Below are 17,820 nucleotides of genomic sequence, written 5' to 3' on the forward strand. Positions count from 1 at the left end.
AGATTTCTCAAGAGGCAGGTCAGGTGGTCTGGTATTCCCAACTCTTGAAGAATTTTCCACAGATTGTTGTGATCCACACAGTCAAAGTCTTTGACATAGTCAAGAAAACAGAAGTAGGTGTTTTTCTGGAACTGTTGCTTTTTCGATGATCCAACGGATGTTGTCAATTTGATCTCTGGTTCCTCTGCCTTTTCTAAATCCAGCTTGAACATCTGGAAGTTCACGGTTCATGTACTGTTGAAGCCTGGCTTGGCGAATTTTGAACATTAGTTTGCTAGCATGTGAGATGAGTGCAGTTGTGTGGTAGTTTGAGCACTCTTTGACATTACCTTTCTTTGGGATTGGAATGAAAACTGACCTTTTCCAGTCCTGTGGCTACTGCTGAGTCTTCCAAATTTGCTGGCATACTGAGTGCAGCACTTTAACAGCATCATCTTTTAGGATTTGAGATAGCAAGATGGCAGGAGGGCGAAATCGTGTTTAGAATCAAACCGCATAGCCACCAGAGACACTCAGAGGGCTCAAACAAACCTTGTGGGCACCAGGACCCAGAAACCCCACAGAGACTGAGACAGACCTGTGTGTGAGTGTCCCCTGCAGAGGTACGAGTCAGCAGTGGCCTGCCGCAGGGACAGGGGCTCTGGGTGCAGCAGACATGGGTGTGGCATAAGCCCTCTTGGAGGAGGTCACCATTAACCCCACCATAGAGCCACCAGAACTTACACAGGACTGGGGCAACAGACTCTTGGAGGGCACAAACAGAACCTTGTATGCACCAGGACCCAGGAGAAAGGAGCAGTGATCCCCCAAGAGACTGACCCAGACTTGCCTGTGAGTGTCCAGGAGTCTCTGGCAGAGGCGTGGGTCAGCGGTGGCCTGCTGCAGGGTTGGGGGCACTGAGTATAGCAGTGCAAGCATGGGACCTTTTGAAGGAGGTCACCATTATCTTCATTACCTCCACCATTTGAAAGTGAAAGTGAAGGCTGCTCAGTCGTGTCTGACTCTTTGCAACCCCATGGACTGTACAGTCCATGGAATTCTCCAGGCCAGAATACTGGAGTGGGTAGGCTTCCCCTCCTCCAGGGGATCTTCCCACTGCAGGGGTCGAACACAGGTGCCCCACATTGCAGGCAGAACCACCTGCAGTTTACCACCTGAACCACCAGGGAGGCCCAAACTAAGCACACCATACTTTCAGTTCAGTTCAGTTCAGTTCAGTCGCTCAGTCGTTTCCGACTCTTTGGGAGCCCATGAATCGCAGCACACCAGGCCTCCCTGTCCATCACCAACTCCCGGAGTTTACTCAAACTCATGTCCATCGAGTCATTGTTGCCATCCAACCATCTCATCCTCTGTCGTCCCCTTTTTCCCACCTTCAATCTTTCCAAGCCTCAGGGTCTTTTCAAATGAGTCAGTTCTAGTTTGGCCCCAGAACTGGACATGGAACAACAGACTGGTTCCAAATAGGATAAGGAGTATGTCAAGGCTGTATATTGTCACCCTGCTTATTTAACTTATATGCAGAGTACATCATGAGAAACGCTGGGCTGGAAGAAGCACAAGCTAGAATCAAGATTGCCGGGAGAAATATCAATAACCTCAGATATGCAGATGACACTATCCTTATGGCAGAAAGTGAAGAGGAACTAAAAAGCCTCTTGATGAAAGAGAAAGAGGAGAGTCAAAAAGTTGGCTTAAAACTCAACATTCAGAAAACTAAGATTATGGCATCTGGTTCCATCACTTCATGGCAAATAGATGGGGAAACAATGGAAACAGTGACTGACGTTATTTTTTCTGGGCTCCAAAAATCACTGCAGATGGTGATTGCAGCCATGAAATTAAAAGACACTTACTCCCTTGGAAGAAAGTTATGACCAACCTAGGCAGCATATTAAAAAGCAGAGACATTACTTTGCCAACAAAGGTCCGTCTGATCAAGGCTATGGTTTTTCCAGTAGTCATGTATGGATGTGAGAGTTGGACTGTGAAGAAAGTTGAGTGCCAAAAAATTGATGCTTTTGACCTGTGGTGTTGGAGAAGACTCTTGAGAGTCCCTTGGACTGCAAGGAGATCCAACCAGTCCATCCTAAAGGAAATCAGTCCTGGGTGTTCGTTGGAACAATTGATGCTGAAGCTGAAACTCCAATACTTTGGCCACCTGATGTGAAGAACTGACTCATTGGATAAGACCCTGTTGTTGGGAAAGATTGAAGGTGGGAGGAGAAGGGGACAACAGAGGATGAGATGTCTGGATGGCATCACCGACTCAATGGACATGAGCTTGAGTAAACTCTGGGAGCTGGTGATGGACAGGGAGGCCTGTCATGCTGCGATTCATGGGGTCGCAACGAGTTGGACACGACTGAGACTGAGCGACTGAACTGAACTAAACTGAAATAACAGGAAGGGAACACAGCCCCATCCATCAACAGAAAACTGGATTTAAGATTTACTAAGCATGCCCCTGCCCATCAGAACAAGACCCAGTTTCCCCCTCAGTCAGTCTCTCCCATCAGGAAGCTTCGATAAGCCTCTTATCCTTCTCCATCAGAGGGCAGACAGACTGAAAACCACAATCACAGAAAACTAATCAATCTAATCACAAGGACCACAGCCTTGTCTAACTCAATGACACTATGAGCCATGCCGTATAGGGCCACCCAAGACAGACGGGTCATGTTGGAGAGTTCCGACAAAATGTCGTCCACTGGAGAAGGGAATGACAAACCACTTCAGTATTCTTGCCTTGAGAACCCCATGAACAGTATGAAAAGGCAAAAAGATAGGACACTGAAAGATGAATTCCCCAAGTCGGTAGGTGCCCAATATGCTACTGGAGATCAGTGGAGAAATAACTCCAGAAAGAATTAAGAGATTGAGCCCAAAGCAACAACAACATCCAGTTGTGGATGTGACTGGTGATGGAAGTAAAGTCCGATGCTGTAAAGAGCAATATTGCATAGGAACCTGGAATGTTAGGTCCATGAGTCAAGGCAAATTGAAAGTGGTCAAAAAGGAGATGGCATCAACATTTTAGGAATCAGCGAATTAAAATGGACTGGAATGGGTGAATTTAACTCAGATGACCATTATATCTACTACTGTGGGCAAGAATCCCTTAGAAGAAATGGAGTAGCCATCATAGTTAACAAAAGAGTCCGATGTGCAATACTTGGCTGCAGTCTCAAAAATGACAGAATGATCTCTGTTCGTTTCCAAAGCAAACCATTCAGTATCACAGTAATCCAAGCCTATGCCCTAACCAGTAATGCTGAAGAAGCTGAAGTTGAACGGTTCTATGAAGACCTACAAGACCTTTTAGAACTAACACCCAAAAATGATGTCCTTTTCATCATAGGGGACTGGAATGCAAAAATAGGAAATAAAAAAATACCTGGAGTAACAGACAAATTTGGCCTTGGACTATAGAATGAAGCAGGGCAAAGGCTAATAGGGTTTTGCCGAGAACGCACAGGTCATAGCAAACACCCTTTCCCAACAACACAAGAGAAGACTCTACACATGGACATCACCAGGTGGTCAATACAGAAATCTGATTGATTATATTCTTTGCAGCCAAAGATGGAGATGCTCTATACAGTCAGCAAAAACAAGACCGGGAACTGACTGTGGCTCAGATCATGAACTCCTTCTTGCCAAATTCAAACTTAAACTGAAGATAGTAGGGAAAACCCCTAGACCATTCATGTGTGACCTAAATCAAATCCCTTGCAATTATACAATGGAAATGACAAATAGATTCAAGGGATTAGATTTGTTAGACAGTGCCTGAAGAACTATGGATGGAGGTTTGTGACATTGTACAGGAGACAGTGATCAAGACCATCCCCAAGAAATAGAAATGCAAAAAGGCAAAATGGTTGCATGAGGAAGCCTTACAAATAGCTGTGAAGAGAAGCTAAATGCAAAGGAGAAAAGGAAAGACATACCAATTTGAATGCAGAGTTCCAAACAATAACAAGGAGAGATAAGAAAGCCTTCCTCGGTGATCAGTGCAAAGAAATAGAGGAAAACAATAGAATGGGAAAGACTAGAGATCTCTTGAAGAAAATTAGAGATACCAAGGGAACATTTCATGCAAAGATGGGCTTAGTAAAGGACAGAAATGGTATGCACCTAACAGAAGCAGAAGATATTAAGATGAGGTGGCAGGAATATACAGAACTACACAAAAAAGATCTTCACGACCCAGATAATCACGATGCTGTGACCACTCACCTAGAGCTAGACATCTGGAATGTGAAGTCAAGTGGGTCTTAGGAGGCATCGATACAAAGCTGGTGGAGGTGATGGAATTCCAGTTGAGCTATTTCAAATCCTAGAAAATGATGCTGTGAAAGTGCTGCACTCAGAATGCCAGCAAATTTGGAAGACTCAGCAGTGGCCACAGGACTGGAATAGATCTGTTTTCATTCCAATCCCAAAGAAAGGCAACACCAAAGAATAGTCAAACTACCGCACAATTGCACTCATCTCACACACTAGCAAAGTAATGCTCAAAATTCTCCAAGCCAGGCTTCAACAGTACATGAACTGTGAACTTCCAGATGTTCAAGCTGGATTTAGAAAAGGCAGAGGAACCAGAGATCAAATTGACAACATCTGTTGGATCATCAAAAAAGCAAGAGAGTTCAAGAAAAACATCTACTTCTGTTTTCTTGACTATGCCAAAGACTTTGACTGTGTGGATCACAACAATCTGTGGAAAATTCTTCAAGAGATGGGAATACCAGAACACCTGACCTGCCTCCTGAGAAATCTGTATGCAGGTCAGGAAGCAACATTTAGAACTGGACATGGAACAACAGACTGGTTCTAAATTGGAAAAGGAGTATGTCAAGGCTGTATATTGTCACCCTGCTTATTTAACTTATATGCAGAGTACATCATGAGAAACGCTGGACTGGATGAAGCACAAGCTGGAATCAAGATTGCCAGGAGAAGTATCAATAACCTCAGATATGCAGATGACATCACCCTTATGGCAGAAAGCAAAGAAGAACTAAAGAGCCTCTTGATGAAAGTGAAAGAGGAGAGTGAAAAAGTTGACTTAAAACTCAACATTCAGAAAACTAAGATTATGGCATCTGATCCCATCACTTCATGGCAAATAGATGGGGAAACAGTGGAAGCCATGAGAGACTTTACTTTTTTGGGCTCCAAAATCACTGCAGACGGTGACTGCAGTCATGAAATTAAACGACACTTGCTCCTTGGAAGACAAGTTATGACCAACCTAGACAGTATGTTAAAAAGCAGAGACATTACTTTGCCAACAAAGGTCCGACTAGTCAAAGCTATGGTTTTTCCAGTAGTCATGTATGGATGTGAGAGTTGGACTGTAAAGAAAGCTGAGCACCAAAGAATTGATGCTTTTAAACTGTGTTGTTGGAAAAGACTTTTGAGAGACCCTTGCACTGCAAGGAGATCCAACCAGTCCATCCTAAAGGAAATCAGCCCTGGGTGTTCATTGGAAGGACTGATGGTGAAGCTGAAACTCCAATACTTTGGCCACCTGATGGGAAGAATTGACTCATTTGAAGAGACTCTAATGCCAGGAAGGATTGAAGGTGGGAGGAGAAGGGGACGACAGAGAATGAGATGGTTGAATGGCATCACTGACTCAATAGTCATGAGTTTGAGTAAACTCAGGGAGTTGGTGATGGACAGGGAAGCCTGGTGTGCTGCAGTCCATGAGGTCACAAAGAGTCAGACACAACTGAGTGACTGAACTGAACTGAAACCCAGCCCATAGCCTCGAGGATTCCTGTGGAAACCTGTGTGCCCTGTGGGAGGAAGCTCTCTTCTGAGTTGAACAGAGATAGATGATAGATAGATAGATACGGGTGCTTGCTAAGTTGTTTCAGTCGTGTTCAACTCTGAGAATCTATGGACTATAGCCTGCCCGGCTTCTCTGTCCATGGGATTCTTCAGGCAAGAATACTGGAGTAGGTTGCTGTTTCCTCCTCCAGGGCATCTTCCCCAACCAGGGATTGAGCCTGCGTCTCATGTCTGATAGATAGGTGCAGATAGATGATAGTTAGATAGATAATCTCACAAGTTCCTTCCCCGCTTAACACTTCCCAAGGCACTCTCATAGGCTGCCTGCAGGTGTGTTGGTTAAACCTCTATGGAGTGCACTTTTGCCAAGTAAAAGTAAGAGTGAAAGTCATTCAGTCATTTCTGACTCTTTGCAACCCCATCGACTATACAATCCATGGAATTCTCCATGCCAGAATACTGGAGTGGTAGCCTTTCCCATCTCCAGGGGATCTTCCCAACCCATGGATCGAACCCAGGTCTCACGCAACTGCAGGCGGATTCTTTACCATTGAGCCACAAGGGAAGCCCTACTTTTGCCAAGAGCTATCCAGATGACAAGTGTGCATACCCTCTGACTAAGCAATTCCACTTCTAAGAATTTATCCTGTATATCCTGAAATTTTGAATGTAAAATATAATTTACCACACTCAGTAATGATTGTAAAAGCAAGAGTTTGGTAATACCCTAAAACGTCCATCAGCCGGGGACTGGTTAAGCAGATTGTGAACAACGATACAATGCTACAAAAACAGACTGCGGTAGTACTGTTTCTAAGGCATGTTGTTAAGTGGAAAAGAAAGGACGATACATAAGGACTATGGAGTGCACTACTGTTAGTGGAATGGGGGGGATATGTCCATGCATTTGCTCATGTGTGCACAGAAAGTTTGGAAGGACACAAACGAGGGCTGGCTGCCTCTGCGGGGAGCGCGGTGGCTTCAGGAGGAGGGTGGAGGCCGCTGCATGCTACATCCTTTCCTATCTTTTGAACCCTGAAGGACATGAATGCCCTGACAGTGCAAAAACTAAAGATGCAAACCAAGTCTCTGCCTGCCGTTCCCCACACACCTTGCAGGTGAGCTGCAGCGCCAGCAGGCTGCCTGGCGACGGACAGACAGACACAGGAGCCACATCCCTGCAGGAGCCCCCCTCCTACCCTCCGGTTCAGGTCATCCAGGCCCGTATGTCCTCCAGCAGCTCCTCCCAGGTCTCTTCCATCAACTCCGACCTCGAGGTACGTGCTGGGTCTGCTGGTGGGTGCACGCATCCTCCTTCACCCGGGCTTGCCCGTGCCTCCGTGGTACCTGCATCTCTCTACTCCTCCACGCCGACCTCATGCCTGCTGAATAGTGAATAAGCATCTTCCAAGGACTTTCCTACACAATCCACGCTGGGCAGGACTTTCTGTGGTCAGATGAGTCAGGGAAGCACTGCACACTTAGTCACTGGAAACAGTCACGTCTTAGAGAAATAAATGCTGAATGACAAACTTTTTAAACAGTCTCCGTGGTTCCCAAACCCATTTGACCAGGGAAGCCTTTCTTCCCCTCCAAGGAGCACCAGCTGCTCCCTGTGATGCCGTTGGGGTGATACACAGAGGCCCTTGGTGGGATCCTGCCTGGCACTTTAATAAGCTTTGTCTCATTGTGAATTTTTGGATCTGCGAACAAGACACATCACATTCTGTGATACAGAAATGGGTATAACTCAGGTCTGTGGTCCTGTCCCTCTCAGCCCCACAAGCTGCGGCTCCCAGCCGTGGTCAGAAGGAAGTTTCCCCTTGTCTGCAGCCAGTGAGAACAAGGACAGCATCATGGACAGGTGGTGTCAGCAGGGGACACCTTCGTTCTGGGTTGGTTGGGTTCTCCCACTCTTTTGATGTTTAAATACCTTTTTATGACTTGATGACAATAGGAAGTGGTTACTTGGTGCTGAGGTTTTGGTTTTGGTCCTAGTGGCTTTATTTTGCAAAGTAATGAGCCACAGGTCCCGAGTCAGTCCCCCATACTTGTTGGACTCATAGTGAACCTTGAAATCTGAAAGACTTAGAGCCTGTGATTTTCAGGGTAGAGTCCAGATCCCGTGGCATGCAGGCCACATGCACACCTGCTCTGGCCTTGTGCCACTTCCTCGCCCTCACCTATATGTCCTACTTGGCCAGGGACTGCTCTCTCGTCCCCAGGGTTCTGGGCCTTTCTTCCTGGGTTTTCTCTGGCCCGATTTCCACATGTCAGAATCAAACCCATATACCACCTACTCCCCCACCTCACACACACCCAAGGGATTAAAGACTCCCTCACTTGGGTGCCCACAGCCCACACATCTCTTACACCCCTTCTGTTGTGTGGCCTGGAGGGCTGCAGGGGCCTGCCTCCCCTGCCAGGCTGTTGTGCACAAGCTTTTAGGTCTGGAGGCCTGGGCTGCCCTCATCTTTATCTCTCAGTCCTGGAACAAACACAGCTGGTCCCTGAGAGCTGGGTTTTGAGGGAGAGATTCTATTTCAGACCAGGGATCATTCAGGGTCCATGTATGCCCAAGTCCTGCATTCGATGCTGTTTGTTTCTTGGGTCTGGTCTCAGAATGGGCAGACACCCAAGGTGTACGACTTGGCGGCAGCTGGAGCTCAGCAGTCCAGGCTGAGTCCAGGGCTCCAGGGAGAGAGGGAGCCTGAGCGCAGAGTGTGTTCAGTGAGGGCAAGGGACAGTGGGGTTGGTGAGATGGGAGGGGGAGGGTGGGAAGCTACACTCACTCTCACTGTGGAAACCCTAACTGAGGTCGGGATTGGACCGTGACCTTAAAAAATTTGAAAATGTGTCTCTATGACTGTTTTGGGTCATTTCTGTGTGTTGCAGCCCTTTTCCTTCCTCTCCTCTATTCTCTCTCTTTTTAGACATTTATTTGCTTAACTATGTAAATTCCAAGGGGATGGGCTCACACTCATAAGTGAGGCAAGTGGAAATGAGTACGTTTGCCCTTGTTAAATAAGGACTATATTTTTAGAAGCTCAGCTGCCCGCTGCCCAGAACCCCTGCCTCCCCCCAGCACAGTCCTCCTGTTTCATTACCTGAAACACACGTACACGACACGTGGCAAAGCCCTGAGTCCTGAATAACTGAGAAGCTCACTAGACGTGGACACTGCAGGTCAAATGGGATTATAAATCTCCCGGTACAGACTGTCGACTATGTGAGCAGGGGACAGTGTAGCTTGTCAGATGTGTGACTCTTCGGGTCTTCTGGTGATGTGTATGTTCTCTTCTTAAAAGTGAGATGTATTTATTGTAGAAATTTTGGAAGATGTTCAGTTCAGGCACTCAGTCGTGTCTGACTCTTTGTGACCCCATGGGCTGCAGCACTCCAGGCTTCCCTGTCTTTCACCAACTCCTGGAATTTACTCAAACTCATGTCCATCGAGTTGGTGATGCCATCCAACCATCTAATCCTCTGTCGTCCCCTTCTCCTCCCACCTTCAATCTTTCCTGGCATCAGGATCTTTTCCAATGAGTCAGTTCTTCACATCAGGTAGCCAAAGTATTAGAGTTTCAGCTTCAACATCAGTCCTTCCAGTGAACACCCAGGACTGATCTCCTTTAGGATGGACTGGTTGGATCTCCCTGCAGTCCCAAGGGACTCTCAAGAGTCTTCTCCGACACCACAGTTCAAAAGCATCAATTCTTCGGTGCTCAGCTTTCTTTAAGTCCAACTCTCACATCCATACATGACTACTGGAAAAACCATAGCCTTGACTAGACAGACCTTTGCTGACAAAGTAATGTTTCTGCTTTTTAACATGCTGTCTAGGTTGAACTTTTCTTCCAAGGAGCAAGTGTCTTTTAATTTCATGGCTGCAGTCACCATCTGCAGTGATTTTGGAGTCCAAAAAAATAAAGTCTCTCATGGCTTCCACTGTTTCCCCATCTATTTGCCATGAAGTGATGGGACCAGATGCCATGATCTTAGTTTTCTGAATGTTGAATTTTAAGCCAACTTTTTCACTCTCCTCTTTTACTTTCATCAAGAGGCTCTTTAGTTCTTCTTCTCTTTCTGCCATAAGGGTGGTGTCATCTGCATATCTGAGGTTATTGTTATTTCTCCTGGCAATCTTGATTCCAGCTTGTGCTTCATCCAGCCCAGCATTTCTCATCATGTACTCTACGTATAAGTTAAATAAGGGGGGTGACAATACACAGCCTTGACGTACCTCTTTCCCAATATGGAACCAGTCTGTTGTTCCATGTCCAGTTCTAAATGTTGCTTCCTGATCTGCATACAGATTTCTCAGGAGGCAGGTCAGTTGGTCTGGTCTTTCCATCTCTTTCAGAATTTTCTACAGTTTGTTGTGATCCACACAGTCAAAAGTTTTGGCATAGTCAAGAAGACAGAAGTAGATGTTTTTCTGGAACTCTCTTGCTTTTTTGATGATCCAACAGATGTTGTCAATTTAATCTCTAGTTCCTCTGCCTTTTCTAAATCCAGCTTGAACATGTGGAAGTTCACGGTTCATGTACTGTTGAAGCCTGGCTTGGAGAATTTTGAGCATTACTTTGCTAGTGTGTGAGATGAGTGCAATTGTGTGGTAGTTTGAGCACTCTTTGACATTACCTTTCTTTGGGATTGGAATGAAAACAGATCTTTTCCAGTCCTGTGGCCACTGCTGAGTTTTCCAAATTTGGAAGGTGTAATGATGAAAATTAAGCTGCAAGCCTGTCAATCAACCAGCAGCAGCTCAGGGTGGTGGGACAGGGTGGTCTCCCTGGCTTTTCAGAGCGGTATTTCTTTTTTTTTTTTTTTCCCCCAGAGCAGTATTTATTAAAGATTCTGGATCCTTGGTGGTTGAAGGGGAGCAAGAGCATATTTTACTTGATGAGTGTGATGCCACACTCACCCACCTGTTCCGTCACTCTCTCATTCAGCAAACATGTTCTGAGGGGGGCGGGATTTGAAGGAAAACCTTGTCAGGACAGGGGAGCTGGCCTGACCCACCTCCCCGGGTGGGAGGCCCTTGGGAGATTGGCCACAGCCTCATCATGGCCTTGCTCCTCCAGACCACACACCAAAGGAGCTGAGGCCTGTGGTCAGATGCTGGGCCCCAGGTCGCCACTTCCTCTGGTTTGCAGCCTCTCTTGCTCCCAGCGTTGCACAGTTCAAATGTTTTGTAACGCATCCTGGGCACCTGTGGAGGAGGGGTCAGCAGCCGGAGTCTTTGGTGGGGGGCCGGGCCCGCAGGGAGCAGGACTTTCCAGCCAGCCTCCTCACTCGCCAGGACAGTGGCCAGCCCCCGCTTCATGAGTGCAGGCTCACCCTCGCGGTGAGGCTACTCCCATGCCTTTACAGGCTTTCCCCTGCTAGCCTCTGGGATGCCAGAAAAGACTGAGTGCCTCTTGGGGAGGAAGGAGCACTTAGTCATTTTTTTTTCCTTCTGTGCTTCCAAGGGATGCTGTCGACCTGCTGTAAGAAGCTTTGTAGGAATTCTGCAGGGGGCCTGTTTCTGTCAATGAAGGAAAGTCTGCATGTTGAGAATGACTGGCTGGAGCCGGCACAGAGAGAGAGAGAGAGAGTGTGTGTGTGTGTGTGTGTGTGTGTGTGTGTACAGAGCCAAACACCAGATATCAGATGGCTGGCTAAAGAGGCTCCAGTCCCAGCCCCCGTGTCCTGCTAATTCTGTGCCCGAGGCTCTTGACAACCTTGACAACAAGCACTGCTTGTTCCAGACCCAGCTTCCAGCACCCGCAGGTCAGGACAGAGGCCTCTGATGTTTGTCGTTCTTAAAGCCACATCATTCTTTTAAGGAAAAAACAATTAGTTAATAAAAAGAACACACACATCATCCCTGGTGGCTCAGACATTAAAGAATCTGGCTGCTATGTGGGAGACCTGGGTTCGATCCCTGGGTTGGGAAGATCCCCTGGAGGAGGGCATGGCAACCCACTCCAGTATTCTTGCCTGGAGAATCCCGTGGACAGAGGAGCAAAGAGTGAAATACGACTGAGAGACTAGCACGCCCATACACACTGACTCTAAAAGTCCCAGTTTTAAAAGAAAATGCATGTAAGTATGAAGAAAGAGGCCAGAACGTGCCAATAGGCCCCAAAGGCTAGAAATCAAGTTCAGGGTGTGGTATCTGCCCCGCCCAGATCTGTGCTGCCCCATAGCCAGGAGAGATGGTATGTTTGGAAGTGTGTGGAGAGTCAGCCGGTTCCCCGGGGGTGAGGAAAGACCCTCCACTGGGCTCGGAGGGCAGCAGGGCTGAGCAGAAGGGAGAGCGCTGAGTAGGCGTGGGGCTGGTTCGGCTCTCACCTGCCTGGTGGCCATGCTTCTGCCCTGGACTCCTGGGGTTTGAGTTTCTCCCTTTGTAAACAGGAATCAGGAGACCTGCCCTGCCTATGTTACAGAGATTGTGAGGATCAAATGGGGCTCTGCAGACCTGTCGACGGATCTAGATGCAGTGCGGTGGACAGCAGGCTGCAGGCGGGCTGGACACCCACGCTGGCCCTGGAGCCCCTGAGCCAGGCAGTGCCGTTCCTTTTTCTCACCTGCTCTGTAAGTGAAGATGATGAGCTCGGGGAGCCGGTGAGGCTCTGACAAAGCGCCGTTCCCACAGACGCTCAGCTGTGGACCAGGTCATCTTCGCAGGTCCCACTTAGCAAGTGACTCTACGTGTGAAGGTGTACAGCTGAGGGAGGCAGGCGGAGGTCAGTCACACTGAGTCCGTTCTTTGGTTCTGAGCAGCACATGAATAGTAAAATTTCTTCCAAAAAATCCCACAAATATACAGTGTCATATGTCAGCTATATCTCATATTTTAAAGGGTAAAAAAGATTTTTAAAGAATCAGGAATAGGAAACAAGGTTGCCAGGACCAACGTCGCCTGGTGGTCCTAGAGTTTGGCTGAATCCCTGTGACTGGAACAGAAAGGGCCTTCTTCCCAACCCCTGCTGCCCACCGTTGTGATACACATGGCTTCTCCATCTCGACCCTTCATGCCAACCTTGGCATGTCCCTGCAGTGAAACTGTCATCTTTATTAAGGAAACCGGCCCACCATGGGTCAGAACTTCTCTCTCACTGATCCAGGTCACCAGGGGCCTTGCACATAGCACTCCATAGCTTGTGACCCATTTTGCTATCTGACATCCCATTTTACTCGCTACAGACCAGGAAGGAAGAGCTGAGTAGGAAGTCTGAGCTGGTCAGTTCAGTCGCTCAGTCATGTCCGACTCTTTCCAACTCCATGAACTGCAGTGCCACGCTTCCCTGTCCATCACCAACTCCCGGACTTTCTCAAACTCATGACCATCAAGTCGGTGATACTGTCCAACCATCTCATCCTCTGCCGTCCCCTTCTCCTCCCGCCTTCAATCTTTCCCAGCATCAGGGTCTTTTCCAGTGAGTCAGTTCTTTGCATCAGATGGCCAAAGTATTGGAGTTTCAGCTTCAGCATCAGTCCTTCCAATGAATATTCAGTACTGATTTCCTTTAGGATGGACTGGTTGGATCTCCTTGCTGTCCAAGAGACTTTCAAGAGTCTTCTCCAACACCACAGTTCAAAAGCATCAATTTTTCAGTGCTCAGCTTTCTTTACAGTCCAACTCTCACATCCATACATGACTACTGGAAAAACCATAGCTTTGACTAGATGGATCTTTGTTGGCAAAGTAATGTCTCTGCTTTTTAATGTGCTGTCTAGGTTGGTCATAACTTTTCTTCCAAGGAGCAAGTGTCATTTAATTTCATGGTTGCATTCACCATCTGCAGTGATTTTGGAGCCCAAGAAAAGAAAGTCTGTCACTGTTTCCATTGTTTCCCCATCTATTTGCCATGAAGTGATGGAACCAGATGCCATGATCTTAGTTTTCTGAATGTTGAGTTTTAAGCCAACTTTTTCACTCTCCTCTTTTACTTTCATCAAGAGATTCTTTAGTTCTTATTTTCTTTCTGCCATAAGGGTGGTATCATCTGCATATCTGAGGTTATTGATATTTCTCTCGGCAATCTTAATTCCGGCTTGTGTTTCATCCACCCTGTGATTTCTCATGATGTACTTTGAATATAAGCTAAATAAGCAGGGTGACAATACACAGTCTTGACGTACTCCTTCCCCAATTTGGAACCCATCTGTTGTTCCATGTCCAGTTCTAAATGTTGCTTCCTGACCTGCACACAGGTTTCTCAGGAGGCAGGTCAGGTGGTCTGGCCTTTCCATCTCTTTCAGAATTTTCCACAGTTTGTTGTGATCCACACAGTCAAAGGCTTTGGCATAGTCAAGAAAACAGAAGTAGATGTTTCTCTGGAACTCTCTTACTTTTTCGATGATCCAACAGATGTTGTCAATTTGATCTCTGGTTTCTCTGCCTTTTCTAAATCACCTGGAAGTTCACGGTTCATGTACTGTTGAAGCCTGGCTTGGAGAATTCTGAGCATTACTTTGCTAGTGTGTGAGATGAGTGCAGTTGTGCGGTAGTTTAAATATTCTTTGGTGTTGCCTTTCTTTGGGATTGAAATGAAAACAGATCTTTTCCAGTCCTGTGGCCACTGCTGAGTTTTCCAAATTTGCTGGCATGCTGAGTGCAGCACTTTCACAGCATCATCTTTTAGGATTTGAAATAGCTCAACTGGAATTCCATCACCTCCACCAGCTTTGTTCGTAGTGATGCTTCCTAAAGCCCACTTGGCGTTGCATTCCAGGATGTCTGGCTCTAGGTGAGTGGTCACACCATTGTGGTTATGTGGGTCATGAAGATTTTTTTTGTATTGTTCTTCTGTGTATTCTTGCCACCTCTTCTTAATATCTTCTGCTTCTGTTAGGTCCATCTGTCCTTTTTTGTGCCCATCTTTGCATGAAATGTTCCCTTGGTATTGCTAATTTTCTTGAAGAGATCTCTAGTTTTTCCCATTCTATTGTTTTCCTCTATTTCTTTGCATTGATCACTGAGGAAGGCTTTCTTATCTCTCCTTGCTATTCTTTGGAACTCTGCATTCAAATGGGTATATCTTTCCTTTTCTCCTTTACCTTTAGTTTCTCTACTTTTCTCAGCTATTTGTAAGGCCTCCTCAGACAACCATTTTGCTTTTTTGCATTTCTTTATCTGGGGATGGGCTTGATCTCTGTACAGTGTCATGAACCTCTGACCATAGTTCTTCAGGCGTTCTGTTTATCAGATCTAATCCCTTGAATCTATTTGTCACTTCCACTGTATAATCGTAAGGTAGAGAGGTAGAGAGCTGGTAGAGAGGTGGAAAGAATGTATGAGAGGTGAAGCCATGTTTGATCCCAGGTTAAGTGCTACAGAACTGCTTAATTAACTAAAGAAATAGGAAGGATGGAATATTGAAGTGTAGAGTGGAAGGTTTAAAAGCCTGAGAGGTGTGAGGAAAATAAAAAAGGAAATCTACTTAATGAAATCTAAGACCGAACTGTAGCTGGTGTGTATCTGGCCAGTCTCAAAATTTTATGATCAGAAAAAAACAAAAAAACCCTTTAAAAGAGGTCCTGAGTTCAGCAACATTTCACCACCCCAGGCTTGGGGAAGTCTTTTCTCCTGAAATATAAGGAGGGAGTTGGATGGTCTCTGGGGGCCCATTCAGCTGCCAGTCTGGAAAATGACTCTCTCCTCAGTGGCTGAGATACACCTCAGAGTCTTCAGGAACAAAGATGTTAGCAGATGACCTGGGGGCAGATTTCAGAGCACAAAAATGTATACTTTTAGCAATGAGCTGAATTGAAATACTGTGTGCTGTGGTTCACGAAAGTGATGGAATTGTGGTCCTAAAGACAATTTAAGGGTATGTAGAAATGCTTATTCTGTGTTAAGAAAGAAAAGCAATTTGCATAATTTAATTTGTGTGTGTGTGTTTCAGAGAGTTAAATCATAAGGGCTCTCTTTCAGGGATAGAATTATGAGCAGTCTTCAGTTTGGTTTCTTGAAAAGTTTCTATACAAAAATGGACAAATTTTGCTCCTGAAACAGGGAAAAGACTACAAAAATGTTAGTTATTTTCACTTTTTTTCGTAAGGGGTGGAGAAAGACCTCAGTTACAAAGATTTGGATTAATTGTACTCCTTAGGGACATTCTCACTGGTTTAGAAAGGAACTTGAAAAAGAAATCCTGGCTACTACTTCCACTAGAGGGCACTCTTCTGAAATTTTTAGGTTGCTGAAGATTTTGGAAGGGAGGTTTCAAGGTTTCATTTCAACCCTAGTTGGAGGACTCCAGCTTCTTTATTTGTTTGCTTGTCTTTAAATACATTTTTTATTTGGGAATAATTTTAGATTTACAGAAAAGTTACAAAGGTAGTGCAGAGAGTTCTTGTTTACCTTCACTCAATTCCCCCTAAGATCAACACATTGCACCACCATGCTGCATGTGTCAGAACTGAGAAATTAACATTATTCCAGTAGTACATTACTGTTAACTAAAGTACAGACTTTAGTTGAATTACACCAGCTTCTCCATTAAAATTCTTATTCTGTTCCAGAATATAATCCAGTATATCATACTGAATTTAGTAATTTTTTTAAAACAAACAACAAAACTCATTGTGGTAATCACACATCACCAATTATATTTTACATGAACATCTGTATTTTCTAAAGAAAGATGAAGGTTACCATTCTTTCTTTCAGCTCTTGTTTTATTTCCATTGCATTTGCAGAAGTTATGTAACTTTTTCAATCCCTGTGTTGTCATCAACATTTCCATCTTTTGCAGTGTATGGGGAACCATCATTTTTAGTAATTTTGTATTTTCTTCAATTAATCTTTTGTTTTTCAGTTTATGTTCCCTCCAGCAGGATGTCATTAAAAAAGAATGCTGTGGAATTATAACAATTTTGTTAGGTATAATAATGGCATTGTGCTTAGGATTTTTTTTAAAGTCCTGATCTATAAGATACATACTGAAGTATTTACAGATGACATTATTTACTTTAAAATACTTCAGCAAATGAAAACTTGGGGGAGCTAGAACAAATGAAGGAGGATGTGTCCATGGGTGTTATTGTTTTACTTTTGTGTATGATTGTAAACCTTATAATTTAAAAGTTGTTCAAAAGAAAAAGGCGTGGTACAGCTGAAGTCAGTGGTGACTCAAGTTTTTGAAGTACATTCTGTCCTCCTGCAAAAAGGGGGGAGGACTTCACGGGGCGGGGAGGGAAGGCGGGGGAAGAGGGAGGAACTGGGGAGAAGACTGTCAGGCTTCATTTCTGCCTCGCCCACCCCCAATATGCTGCCCTCTGTCCTGCTGGGGCCACCGCATCCTGCCCAGTGAGGGGTAGGGAGCCTGTGTGGGGGCCCTGACCACGAACCCAGCCTTGGTGCCCCTTCTCTGCCCACCTCAGAGTCAAGGTGGGGTCTCTGCCCTTTGCCCTGGGCCTTCCAGTGTGAGCCTGGGGCAGAGCTCTGCCAGCACAGCCTGGGACACCTCGCTGCCTGCTCCACCCCTTCCTCCAGCCCTGGCCCGGAGTGGAACTCCACCCCGCCTCCCCGCCCCCCCCAACACACACACATATGGCAGAGCCCCATCTCTGGGCTAGCAGTTATCAGCAGACAAATAGAGGGGTTCAATAAAGTTTTTATAAACTTAATTCAGAGAACACACACACACACACACACACACACACACACACACACACACACACACACACACACACACACACACACACACACACACACACACACACACACACACAACATGTCCCGGGCACTGCAGGAGGTGCCGGAGGAATGAGAGCAGATGACAATGTTACCCTTTAAGAACCTGAAGCAGATATATTTGAGGCTTGAGGTGGAACCACCTGTACAGTAAAGGCTGATTAAAAATGAATCTTGGGTGGTAGCAAATACCCTGTAGTTTCAAGGTGAAGATTTTATTTGCATCTTTCTTTCTTAGTTTTATGGTTTCGAGTTGACTCATCTCAGCCATGTGGTTAATAAATGGAATTTTCATTGTTATGTCTAATAATAATAAGTCCTAA

General features: G+C 45.7%; 1 protein-coding gene across 15 annotated transcripts in view; it reads left to right on the plus strand.

The window, feature by feature from the left end:
• The window catches only part of TMEM44 (transmembrane protein 44), a 48,814-nt gene that overhangs the window by 21,894 nt on the left and 9,100 nt on the right, over positions 1–17,820 (plus strand). For all 15 annotated transcript variants that reach the window (XR_010664179.1, XR_010664180.1, XR_010664181.1 and 12 more), the window contains one exon: positions 6,924–7,082. Coding sequence is in view for 8 of the 15 variants with exons in the window: in XM_065942432.1 (XP_065798504.1) it covers positions 6,924–7,082 (159 nt within the window). In the remaining 7 variants the exon portion in view is untranslated. The remainder of the gene's footprint in view (positions 1–6,923; positions 7,083–17,820) is intronic.

The sequence above is a fragment of the Muntiacus reevesi genome, chromosome 8 (assembly GCF_963930625.1).
Source record: "Muntiacus reevesi chromosome 8, mMunRee1.1, whole genome shotgun sequence".
Taxonomy (NCBI): domain Eukaryota; kingdom Metazoa; phylum Chordata; class Mammalia; order Artiodactyla; family Cervidae; genus Muntiacus; species Muntiacus reevesi.